The 13,220-nt window shown below is 34.5% G+C and overlaps 1 protein-coding gene and 2 pseudogenes across 2 annotated transcripts; 2 read left to right on the plus strand and 1 right to left on the minus strand.

Moving 5' to 3' along the window:
• Positions 1-1,339: 1,339 nt before the first annotated feature.
• Positions 1,340-3,275, plus strand: LOC150027572 (uncharacterized; annotated as a pseudogene).
• Positions 3,276-3,316: 41 nt separating this feature from the next.
• On the plus strand, positions 3,317-4,167 carry LOC137834293 (uncharacterized). The gene is made up of 3 exons (XM_068642354.2): positions 3,317-3,374; positions 3,453-3,554; positions 3,631-4,167. The coding sequence occupies exons 1-3, from the start codon at positions 3,372-3,374 to the stop codon at positions 4,165-4,167; spliced, it is 642 nt and encodes a 213-aa protein (XP_068498455.1). The 5' UTR covers positions 3,317-3,371.
• Positions 4,168-11,254: 7,087 nt separating this feature from the next.
• On the minus strand, positions 11,255-12,839 carry LOC137835417 (shikimate O-hydroxycinnamoyltransferase-like; annotated as a pseudogene). The gene is made up of 2 exons (XR_016520734.1): positions 12,393-12,839; positions 11,255-12,317 (listed from the first exon to the last, which is right to left on the minus strand). The product of XR_016520734.1 is annotated as a shikimate O-hydroxycinnamoyltransferase-like (transcript).
• Between the last annotated feature and the right edge of the window lie 381 nt (positions 12,840-13,220).

Genomic DNA, 13,220 nt, shown 5'->3' on the forward strand with positions numbered 1-13,220 from the left:
GTAGTGCAAAACCAATCCTCTTTCTAGTATAGAAGCTCGACACTTACAATTAACATTCCCGATACTGGGACACATTTTAGAAAAATATTATTGGAGGTAAATACAAAGCTCAACAAAACACTTCATTTTGTATAATACAAAGCCAAATGGTCGCGGAAGAACAGGGTGAAAATACATGACTAATGGAGAGAAAAAATCATTATGATCAATGAAATTGGTGTTGGATTTCATTTCTGGTTTTGTTCCACCTTCGCTCGAATCTTCTGCTCCAAAACAGATATCTCAGTTTCAAGGTTGAACATCCTATTCAAAGCATGCATGTTCTCCAGTGTCTCACTAAGAGTCCGAGTGTCATTCCCATCGCACCTTAAATGTTGCATTGGACCATGAAGCAACTTATTCACTATACCCCGACTAAGATCATCCACAGCCCTCCGAGTTTTTTTAGGTATATCATCACCCATCTTAGCTGAGCATCTCTCAAGCTCAGCGAGCCTGATTCTTTCCGCATAAGCCCGCAATTTTTTAATAGTAGGGACAGTTTCCAGCGAGTCCCTCCAAGCTTTGAATTGCTTAGATTCTTCAGCAATGATTGTCTGTGCTTCCATTGCTTTTCTTAGGCGATCCTCTTTATTGGCAGCCACAACCTCTTTAAGGTCATCAACATTGTAAACTCACTCATTATTTCGATTATTTTTAGTTTTTATGCATACCATTTTTAATCTGTTAGTCTCAATGTTTAAATTCATAGAAATTAAAAGAGATTACAATAGTATGTATAAGACTAAAAATATGATCTTTACATGAGACTAAAATGTAAAGTTTGTTCAACTATAGGGACCAAATTAATGTTGAACTTTAAAAAATAAAAGGTGAAAGATTTTTCCCTCTGTTCTAAACTTGCCTCTGCATTCATTTCCTTAGTTTGTAGTTTCTTCTTTCTTATTCTTTTGTATGATATCGGGATGAAACTGTTGGCAATATGGCTAATCAATGGTTGATTATATCTCACTTTGTATTAGTTTTCCATGATGGTGACTAAACCTTTATTATTAGGCTGAAGCTAGTTTTACTTATTTAAATGATCTTTTGATTCAATATGACATTCTTCATCTCTCTTGTCTACAGGAAAAATATATACAGCAGCAGCTCTATATAAATAATAGAACCTCCTCCGAAGATCAGTCAGAAAGTGAACCAACAAAGGTATGCTTCTCTTCCTGTCAAGCCAATACTTTCATATTTGCATCCCTTTTTTACTTTCTCCATTCAGTGTCCTGTTTTCTCTCTCCTAAAACAAGTGTATGCATTAAGAATTTGTTGTAGTCAGATTGCATTAATGGAAATCCCCGAAGGTAGAAAGTGGATGTATAAAAGATTGGATAGAAACAAACATCTGTCAGAGGAATTTAGAGAAGGAGTGTATGAGTTCCTACAATATGTTATTAGTGAAGAAAAGTTTCAAGAACAAGGTGAAATGTTAAGATGTCCTTGTATTAAATGTAGTTGTAAAGTTTTCAAGTATGTTGATCAAGTTGGGTGGGATCTTTATCAAGAGGGATTCATGCCTAATTATTATTGGTGGACAAATCATGGTGAAGAATTGCCACAATCCCCCCCAGTGGATGTTGCCAGTTCATGTTATGGAACTTGTGAACAAAGAGAAGAATTAGGTCGTTTCCATCAAATGATAATGGATCATGTGGGGCCCTCAAATGCACATTGCATGCAACCAGAGAGTGTTATTGGATCTGAGTACATGGAGGAAAATCCTGATCTTGAAACTCGAAATTTTTTTAACATGCTTGCTACTGCACAAGCACCCTTGTGGGAAGGATGCGAGAATCACTCAGAATTGTCAGCTTCTTTGGAAGCTCTAAGCTTGAAATCTAATTATAATATGTCTGAAGGATGTTTCAATAGAATGGTCCAACTTATGGGGGAGACTATGCCCAAAGATCATCGAATGGTTAATAATTTTTTTCCAAGCTAAGAAGTCAGTGGAAAAATTGGGTTTGGGTTGTACGAAAATTGATTGTTGTCCAAAAGGATGCATGTTGTATTATAGGGAACATTGTCATAAAAGTATAACTAATTGCTTTATTTGTGGAATGGAGCGATATAAGACAGTCACTAGGAGGGGAATTGAAAAGAAAATTGCTATTAAGAAAATGTGGTACTTTCCCATCATTCCTAGACTTAGAAGGTTATACTCTTCAATGGCAACTGCACCTCACATGAGATGGCATAGTGAGAATCAAAGGGACCCGTCTATTTTGTCTCATCCATCTGATGGAGAAGCTTGGAAGAATTTTGATAAAATGCATCCAGATTTTAGTCAAGACCCAAGAAATGTCAGATTAGGTTTATGTGCAGATGGGTTTAATCCTTTTGGTCAATATGGAAAAAGTTATTCTTGTTGGCCAGTTATCCTAACCCCATACAACCTTCCGCCTTCCATGTGCATGAAGAGAGAGTTTATGTTTTTGACAATCTTAGTTCCAGGTCCTTCAAATCCAAAGCATAAGATTGATGTGTTCTTGCAACCACTTATAGATGACTTATGCACCTTGTGGACTGAAGGGATATTGACTTATGACGTGTCACTAAGGCAAAATTTTATGATGAAAGCTGCTTTGATGTGGACAATTAATGACTTTCCAGCTTACGGCATGTTATCGGGTTGGATGACTTCTGGTAGACTTTCTTGCCCTATATGCATGGAAAAAACAAAAGCTTTTTATCTTAGTCATAGCCACAAGATATCCTTTTTTGACTGTCATCGTCAATTTCTTTCACCTGATCATCAATTTAGGAAGAATAAAAAGGCATTCAAGAAGAAGTTTGTTGAGACTGATCCCCCTCCTCCACGTTTGTCTAGTCTTGACATTTGGAATAGGGTTGCACACTTACCAGTTTGCACTGAATTACAAGAACAACAAAATATTCCTGAATATGGTATTAAACATAATTGGAAGAAACAAAGTATATTTTGGAGGTTGCCATATTGGAAAACTCAACTTTTACGTCACAATATTGATGTTATGCACACAGAGAGAAATGTGTTCATGAATGTGTTTGACACTATGATGGATATCAAAGGAAAAACTAAGGACACAAACAAGGCTCGATTGGATGTAGCACAAATATGCAATCGAAAAGAGCTAGAGTTGAAAGACATTGGTGGTGGCAAACTTATCAAACCAAAAGCAACCTGGATTCCACAACTTGTTCGAGCAACCTTGGACCAGCATTGGAGTTCTACAGAATTCTAGAACAAGAATGTTATTGCCAAGGCGAATCAGGCTGTTGAGAAGGGAGCCTCAGCCTACTGTGGTGGTTCCATATCTACCGCAGCTCACTTTGAGAAAATGGTAATATTATTATATTTCTTCTCTTTCTATATTTAATTTAAATACAATCTATTATATCTTTTTATTGAATTTATGTAGACTAAAGAGCTTGAACGACAACCAACTGCTTGGGAGGTTGTAGAGAGAACAAAGAAATTGAAGACTGGACAATGGGTCAATGACAAGACTCGCGACCTTGCGGTATGTTTAAAATTTGTTATAGTTTAATTTTTACTATATGTTTTCTTCGTAATAATCAATTTGACTTCATTTTCAGGAGAAATATAAGAAACGTCGAGAAGAAGCCCAACAACAGCAAATGCTTGAAAGCGCATCTTCACAAAACTCTCATGTTGCCTCTATTGATGACAATGAAATATACATCGATGTTGTTGGAAGTGGAAATAAAAAAGGGAATGTCTATGGTCTTGGTGTATTGAGCAAAAGGTTTAATAGTTCAACAAGTGCTCACTCTGCTGCAAGTCAAGCTCTAGTAGTCCATCAAATAGAAGAAATGCGTGAGATTATTCAAAAGCTAAATGATGAACTTATGACAAAACGTGTCAAGGAGTGGACACTTGAAGAAAAGATGGAGCTATTGATGAAAACTCATGAAGAGCAAAGTGAACGCATGCGCAAACAAGATGAGAAGATGCAACTCATCCTACAACACATTCAAATGAATAATCCCGCATCAGACTCTTCAGATCCTACTACCAGTGGACATCATAAAGGAGACCAGAGTAGAGATGACAGTTCAGAAGAAGATTACTTATATGTTGAATTATATCATAGATTTGACTCTTTTAACTAGTTTTCAACAATTTTAGTTGTGTAGTATGATTTACCTTTAATTTGAGCACAACTTCTTCTTAAACTATGTATTTGAAGTTCATTACAATTTAGTTTGATTGAATTTTGAGTATCTCTATATGCAGGTCTGAATTTTTTTATAAAATGGTCAAAATACCATTTTAAATAGGTATTAATAATACAAATAAAAAAAGCCATCGAAAATTGATTTGGTGGCTATTTAGCCACCGAAATCAAATCTGTCGCTGTAGAAGTCTCCATTTAGCCACCAAAATAGTCACCAAAAGATTTCCTTTTAGTGACCGAAAATGGTGGTCGCTATCACCTTCTAATTCAGCCACCGATTTAGCCACCGAAATTTGGGTAGCTAATTGGGTTTTGAATTTCTGTGACCAAATTTTCTACGACCGATTTAGTCACCGATATTTCGGTTGCTAATTTGGTTTTCGAATTTTGGTGACTAAATTTATCTGCGACAAATTTGGCAACCGAATTTTCGGTTGCTAATTTAGTTTCTAAATTTTGGTGACCAAATTTCCTATGATCGACTTAGCCACCGAAATTTCGGTTGCAAATTAGCGACCACTTTATAATTCGGTCGCTAACGACTTTGCGACCAGGGTTTTCGCTTCCATCTTTATTTGGTGACTGTTTCGGTCGCAGATATGATTAGCGACCAATTATAGTGATTTTAGCGACCGAATTTGGTGGTCGCTAAAAGTGATTTTTTTTTGTAGTGAAATAATTTATGTCATGAGTTACTTACAATCTACTCAGCTATGATCCGAGTTTCTTCGGATGTGTAATCTTCTGAAAAGAATACTAACCTTACTTCTAGCAAGCAAGGCCACATAGCTAGTGAATTTTGTGTTATGCCCTCCAAAAAATATTTCTCGTATTCATATCGAACTTTATGGGCAATCTTTTATCAGCACTACGACTAACAGTCAAGTCTTTTAGCCTAGTCGCACATTTGCCCTTTTTCTGGCTAGGTAGTTTACATTGTTAAGTTGGAACTTATGCTCATTCACATAAACATCAGATTAAGTCTATTTGACATTTCCCAAGTCCTATAATGGGTTTTCTCTTCATTATTACTAACATAAGTAATTATTACTAACATAAGTAATAAGAGCAATTTTTTCAACTTGAAAATCCAAATCAAGATCCAACACATATAACTGAAATTGAAGTTGTTTGCTCCAATAAGAAGTTCAACCCATTAAAGATTAAAACAAATATATCATGCAAATGTAATGATATTGAAACAAATACTATAATTGACACATGCTTAACCTTAATACTTTTGAGTAAACACACAATACAAACTCAAACAAAAAAAAAAACACTATATGCATACTAATAAGACACTCCCTCCACACTTTCTTTGCATATCTACACTCCAATTTCTTTCATTTGGTAACCAACACTACTCAGGAAATCCATAAACATATTCACGAACAATTTTTTTTTTTTATCAACATATTCACGAACAATAATCACTGAAAACACATGTTTATCCAGGATAATTCTAATTTACAATATCAACTGTTCCTTACTAAATAGGAAGATAACTTAAAACAAATTACAAAACCACGTGCTATAACAAATAACAGAGATCATGAATAATAAATAAATAGTACTACGTACGAGTAAGTTGGTTGAGTAGAAGATGGTGAGAGCATTAATTGAATTAGGTAAGATAGGTAAGATGGATTCATTTATGTAGAACCTTTACTTATTTTTTAAGAAAAATTAAATAAAATTAGATATATTAAAGAAATTTAAAACACAATGTCAAGAACAAAAACAAAACAAAAAAATCTAACTATATTTTATTTAATGCCCTTGGAAGAGAATAATACATTACTCCAATAAAATTTAATAAAACATGACTATTGTTGGATGAGAATAATGTATTATCCAATAAAATTAGATAAGTTATAGAGTAAAGTATATTTTTGTATTGATGACGATTACTGTGAAGGAGTCGATAATGGTACAACCCACAAAGGCTACCCCGCGGAAGGTGTTGTGGAACTCAGACCTGGATTTGTTGGTGAGGAATTACCACACTCCCACCGTCTATTTATACAACCCAAACGATGGTGAAGGTTGTGAGTGAAGTGGTCCATGGCAATGGTGGCACGAGCCTCAACGAAAAGTACACCCTGACCGTCACAATAAATCTCCACGCGGTGATCGTCACCGTGACCATTGGGTAGAAAAGGACGAGGGTCTTACTTAGGGCTTCCTTTAGAATGTTGGGATGGAAGAAATTGGAAACCCCGTTTGGTTGCACCATTATCGACTCCTTCACAGTAATCGTCATCAATCTCTGCTTACAACAACGTACATGCACGAATCCATAATATCCCTATCTAACCTAATTCAATTAATGCTCTCACCATCTTCTACTCAACCAACCTACTCGTACGTAGTACTATTTATTTATTATTCATGATCTGTGTTATTTGTTATAGCACGTGGTTTTGTAATTTGTTTTAAGTTATCTTCCTATTTAGTAAGGAACAGTTGATATTGTAAATTAGAATTATCCTCGATAAACATGTGTTTTCAGTGATTATTGTTCGTGAATATGTTTATGGATTTCCTGAGTAGTGTTGGTTACCAAATGAAAGAAATTGGAGTGTAGATATGCAAAGAAAGTGTGGAGGGAGTGTCTTATTAGTATGCATAGAGTGTTTTTTTTTTTAGTTTGCATTGTGTGTTTACTCAAAAGTATTAAGGTTAAGCATGTGTCAATTACAATATTTATTTCAATATCTTTACATTTGCATGATATGTTTCTTTCAATCTTTAATGGGTTGAACTTCTTATTGGAGCAAACAACTTCAATTTCACTTATATGTGTTGGATCTTGATTTGGATTTTCAAGTTGAAAAAATTGCTGTGATTACTTATGCTAGTAACAATGAAGAGAAAGCCCATTATAGGACTTGGGAAATGTCAAACATACTTAACTTGATGTTCATATTGATGTTTATGTGAATGAGCATAAGTTCCAACTTAACAATGTAAACTACCTAACTACAAAAAGGGCAGATGTGCGACTAGGTTAAGAGACTTGACTGTTAGTCGTAGTGCTGATCAAAGATTACCCATCGAGTTCGATAAGAATACGAGAAATTTTTTTCGGAGAGCATAGCACAAAATTCACTAGCTATCTGGCCTTGCTTGGTAGAAGTAAGGTTAGTATTCTTTTCAGAAGATTACACATCCGAAGAAACTCGGATCATAGTTGAGCAGATTGTAAGTAACTTATGACATAAATTATTTTGACATATTTTAACGAAAGCTAATTTTGGTGTTGAAATTTGCATTAAAATGTTTGTTTTGTAGGATGATTTGGTGGAGCAAAGCTCTCAGGGATCATTCGCTACGTAAGGACCTGAAGACATATTAGCAGTTGTCATTAGTCATCCAAAGCATCCTGGACGTGTTTGTGGTACTGGACGAGGGATGGGCATTAGGCAATTCTTTAGCACTCTAGCTCGACAAGTACTTTATCACAACTTAGTGAGTCTGGCAAAAAACTTCTAAAAAGATGAGTTTAAGAAGGACATACTACATTGAGGGAGAAGTTGTTGTAAAAAATGTGAGCGGAGCTAGAATCCATGGGAGTGTTCATTCAGCCTCTTATTGCCCCTTCACCTCCGTAAGTTTCCCTTCTTGTTAGCATAAAGGTAAATTGTCCTACTGTTGAAGAATCAGGGCATGGTGGTGTTGATATTCGTGTTGACTGCAAATTGTATGTTGATGATCCTCCCCAACATTTGGTGGCCTTAGGTAAATTTTATTCCAATTATATTTTTTGGTTTATATTTTATTTATTCTCATATATTTATGTGGTCTTGGATAAAATCTATATGTTAATTAGGATCAATCATCCACCATCGAACGATTAAGAATGATATGATACGAGTGGTAGTTGTAGATGTTCAAGATTCTTCTACTCGAGTTTATGTACCCACTGAGGAGGTTCAAATAGTAGAACAAATAATAGGATAGTCCGAAGGAATTTTATCATTTAACCAACTAGATTGGCAAATCTGATTGTAGTATGGGTTGTTTTTAAAACTTTAGTTAATTATGTATCTATCTATTTTAATATCACCACACGAGTTATATTTATATACTAATTTTATTTAAATTTAGGATGAGTCTAAAAATTTAAAAGTTGTCAACCCTTAAGAATCATAAATGTTATCTCCAATAACTTGATTTAGTGGTAGTGAGAATGGAACAACAAATTGTCCAATTAGATATTCCTCTTGATGTTGTAGGCAAGGCCAATAGCATCCCTTTTTTATATGCCATAAGGATATTTGTGAGATTGTTAATTATACTGATCAACTTTGGTTGTTGTAAATATACTTTCATTAACCTTAAAAATAGTTTAATATATATATATATTCATAGTTTAACTCTAACATTCTTTTTTGCAATGTTCAAGGTATTTACCACCTCTAAAAAGAGAGGAGTGCTTATATTTATCGATATTTTTGACCCAATTGTTATTTAGAGTGTAGAAAATAGAGCGAGTGAAGTGCAAACATACTCAAAATGCAAGCAAAAAAGTGTATTTAGCACCTTACTTGCATCAATAGTATCTAATTTTAAATTACAATTGTTTAATTTGAAACTTATTTATTATTAATATTATTATAACTTGTAGGGGTCATTAGTAGTTGTTGTTCATTATTCCTTATCATTTTCTCATGGTTCTCTTGTGTTCATTAAATAAAAAAAACTAACACTTTGACCATCAAACATTTACTAGACGCGTAAGTTTTTTCTTGTATTATAGTTTATACCTTAATGATTAATAAGAATTAATGAATGTCTACTTTTTAAAGGGCTTTAAAGGCTCATTCGAGATTGGAAGGCCTTCAACATATAGCTAGGAAGAAGATACAATTAATTGCATCTAATGTAACTTATTTGTCTTACCACTGTTTAATTATGATATAAAATATATCTTATATTTATATTTTAATTTGCAGTGTTCACATCAATCAGGAAGCTATGAGTGTGGATATTATGTGATGAAGCACATGCACACAATCATATATGCAAACATTAATTATTTAATTATGAATTTCACTTTTTATTAATTAAGTCAATTTATATATAGTTATTCAACGATTCATCGCTATTCAAGGATAAAAATATAGAAGACATTAGAATGCATTGGGCTTTCTTTTTAAGTGTTTATGATAAGATTAAAATTCGTTGGTTTATTTAAATATACAATGAATGTTATATTTATCGTTTTTGTAAAATGTTTATTAGATATAATTGAATTATCGATGAATGAGTTTGTCTGGAAATCGTATGCAATTGTCTGGATAACATTCATATGCAGGTGATTAATATTAATGAATGGGGGGGAAATTGATCAATGAATGGGTTTGTCTGAAAATTGTATGTAGTTGTCTGGATAACATTGATATGCAGGTGATTGTTATTAATGAATGAAGAAAAATTGATCAATGATTGAGTTTTTTGGAAATTGTATGCAATTGTTTGGATAACATTGATATGCAGATGATTGTAATTAATAAATGAAGAAAAAATGATAAAGCAAACGTATTTAAAAAAAAACTTAGTATGACGATTATTATAATATGACATAAAAAAATTGATTTGACGAGTGGTAGAAATATTTGTCTTAGACAATCACTTACTATGACGGTTTTGATGAGAACCATCATGGTAAGTCATATTTTTTATAATTGTTGTAGAAATACCAAACATAGAAAATTCCGTTTGAACATATTATGATAGATATTTTGCACATTTTATGACATTTTATACACAACAAATCATAGTAAGTCAATCTACTATGACAAATTTTCAACTAACATAGAAAGTGCATAGTTCTTATATCACCTCAGAACCGTCACAAAAATCTTGTGTAACCGTCACAAAAAAGTATTGTTTGTACTAGTGGGTTGATTAATTGTTCTTATAATTAATAGATATGACTATTGATAGTGAGTATGTGTTAGTAGCTTTAACTTTATTTATACATCCAAAAATAATAAGTATATTTAATTAATGCACATGTCTTATCAAATAAGGTTATTACTAACATTATTATGTTTTTGTGTATTAATATATCACCCAAATGAGAACATTAGTATGTATAGAATAGTTTTTTTTTGTTTGAGTTTGCATTGTATGTTTAAGTTATGACACAAAAGTATTAATGTTAAGCATGTGTCAATTGCAGGTATTTGTTCATGTATCTCTATATTTTCCATGATATGTTTGTTTCAATCTTTAATGAGTTGAATTTCTTGTTGGAGTAAACAAGTTCAATTTCACTTATATGTGTTGGATCTTGATTTGACTTCTCAACTTGAAAATCTATTGCTATTACTGATGCAGTAACAATGAAGAGAAAATCCATTCTAAGACTTAGAAAAGCTCTAACAAACTTGCCTAATGTTTATGTGAATGAACATAAGTAACATTAGGTTTGCTCTTCTAAAAACACAAAATTATGGGACTCCTAGCTTTGTTCATTATATTAGTCTTTTCCTTATGAGATAGACACTAACATGTTTGCATTATCCTTCATAGCATCAACACATTTTTATTGTATCAAGATGATCTTCATCTTAATTCTTCATAATCCAAAGTCATTCTCCCAAACAATTTCAACATGTCAAACTAGTTGGTCATATTTTTAACTTCTTTGACTTTCTTTTTCTTTTTCCCCCAGACGAGGTAAATTATTGAGTTCTTAACAATAATATATAATAGATAAGACAATACAATAATAAGATTGAAAGAAATGACTCTTATTAACATTGAAAAAATTTATGTATAGAGTCTACCATATTCAAATATTCAATATATTATATAATGGTATCAATATATAAAAGGTAACAGAAATTTTTTAAAACAACTAAACTCTAGTAAAATATCTTTTACGTTATTTCATCATATCGTCTTATTGAGATTTGTTTGTTAATCACGAGATATATATATATCGAGTAAATCATCATCACTTTTCCTTTATTAAAGTCCCTTATTAGTAAATAAAGAAGAGAATCTCGAAGAACACTAGTCATGATGAATGTTATATGAGATGGTGACTCATAAGCATTACATAATTATTGAATTGAAAAACTAGAAAGACGTGATGTGATCAATGATAGTGCTAGGACTAATTTGTAGCATGGGAAAAGATGGCAAGCGATGATGGTGGGGAAAGGGTGTGAAGTTAATATCCAACCCCTCAAATGTCATAAAGGAATTCTTGAAACAGCTTCATATGGTGAGGTGGTAGAGCCATTTTCAAATACAAGCTGCCATCATTTGTTGGGCTTGGAATTATGATTGCTAGCCCCTCGTGTATAATCCAGCCTGGTCTCATGAAGATCGGTCTTCCCCAACCAAAGTCAGCATCATAGATTGGAAACTTAGCCCAGCTATTGATACCCACATTTGGACACCCAAAAGTATGTGTGCTCCACGAACAAGAGCATTTAGATCAGGCTGTAGCTGCAGATAGTCAAGAGCTGAACTCAAATATTCGTTGTCCATTCTCGCTATTGCGTTGTGGATTTGATTTGCAGCATACCATGTAGGTTTTGACACGAGATCTCCTGCCAATGCTTTGGGAAAGGTGGAGAAGATAGCATTGCCAAGGTAACCAGGAGGGAGGGGAGGTTGCAGCCTTGACCTTCCATTAATTGGAATATATAGTCTGGTTTCTTGGTCTTCAGGAAGGCCTCTTGCTTTGCACGCACTTCTCCATATATGAGCTGCCAACATCTCATAAGTGCTATAGTTTATTGTGTTGCCATCTTCTTTCGACTTGCCCTTCAGGATGTTGAGTTGGTCACGACTCAATTTAAAACTAGAGGCAACCACAGTTGTGGTGGTGGTGGTGGTGATGGGTGGTGAGAGCTGGTATTCGTGGTGAGGAAAAGCTGGTTGAGGTGGGTCTCTGGCACGAAGTAGGTTCCTGTCAATAAATGGGGGAACAGAAATGGGGATGCCACGAGCCACATTCGACCATGAATTGATGAAGTGAAGAGCTGATTCTCCATCTGCTACATGGTGCTGTATACCAACGCCTATTGAGACCCCACCACATTTGAAATATGTTACCTGAATGCATGCAGTGCAGTGCAGCAAATAGTTAGTTTAATTTTATCCTTACAAAGAGAAAGAAAAGGAACGCACCTGTAACACCACTAACGGATATGTTTCAATCCCGGCAGAATAATCCACCGCGGGAATAAGGTTACGATGGTGAAGGTTGTGAGTGAAGTGGTCCATGGCAACGGTGGCATGAGCCTCAACGAAAAGTACACCCTGACCGTCACAATAAATCTCCACGCGGTGGTCGTCACCGTGGCGGAGGCGGCCGGCCATTGGGTAGAAAAGGACGAGGGTCTTACTTAGGGCTTCCTTCATAATGTTGGGGTGGAAGAAATTGGAAGCCCCGTTTGGGTTGTAGAAATAGACGGTGGGAGTGTGGTAATTCCCCACCAACAAATCCAGGTCTGAGTTCCACAACACCTTCCGCGGGGTAGCCTCTGCGGATTGCACCATTATCGACTCCTTCACAATAATCGTCATCAATCTCTACTTACAACAACAAGGTACATGCCACCATTATCTTTGTCCAAGTATCTTATATATTTATATTTGTGTTTCACTGTACAACTTCTAATTAATTATATAACTTTTTATTTTTATTTTTATTATTTCATATAAAATTAAAATTTTAGATAAAAAAACAAGGTTGTAATTCAACTAACTTTCAACTAACAAGGGTGTCATCAGTTCATGCTGTCACCATCATCTATTCAACTAATATTCTACTCGTAGGTATTGTTCCGTCCGGTTGACCGGAACGTCTTCGTGCGCGACCTCAACCGTCAGCTAAGGACTCCTTCCCACTGATTGCCTGTGAATTCCTGCAAAAAAGAGGACAAAGAGGCGCCCTAGCGGCCGTTTGCACTCCGACGCTCAAGTCAGCCAGCAAGAAACACCAAAAAACTGTCC

Source organism: Phaseolus vulgaris, chromosome 5 (assembly GCF_051622355.1).
Source record: "Phaseolus vulgaris cultivar YP4 chromosome 5, ASM5162235v1, whole genome shotgun sequence".
NCBI classification, from domain to species: Eukaryota; Viridiplantae; Streptophyta; class Magnoliopsida; order Fabales; family Fabaceae; genus Phaseolus; species Phaseolus vulgaris.

Excerpts from the sequence above, each read along its gene's own strand:
- LOC137834293 (XM_068642354.2), top strand. Across the intron at positions 3,555-3,630 it reads ACAAGACTCGCGACCTTGCG|GAGAAATATAAGAAACGTCG; the intron begins GTATGTTTAAAA and ends CTTCATTTTCAG.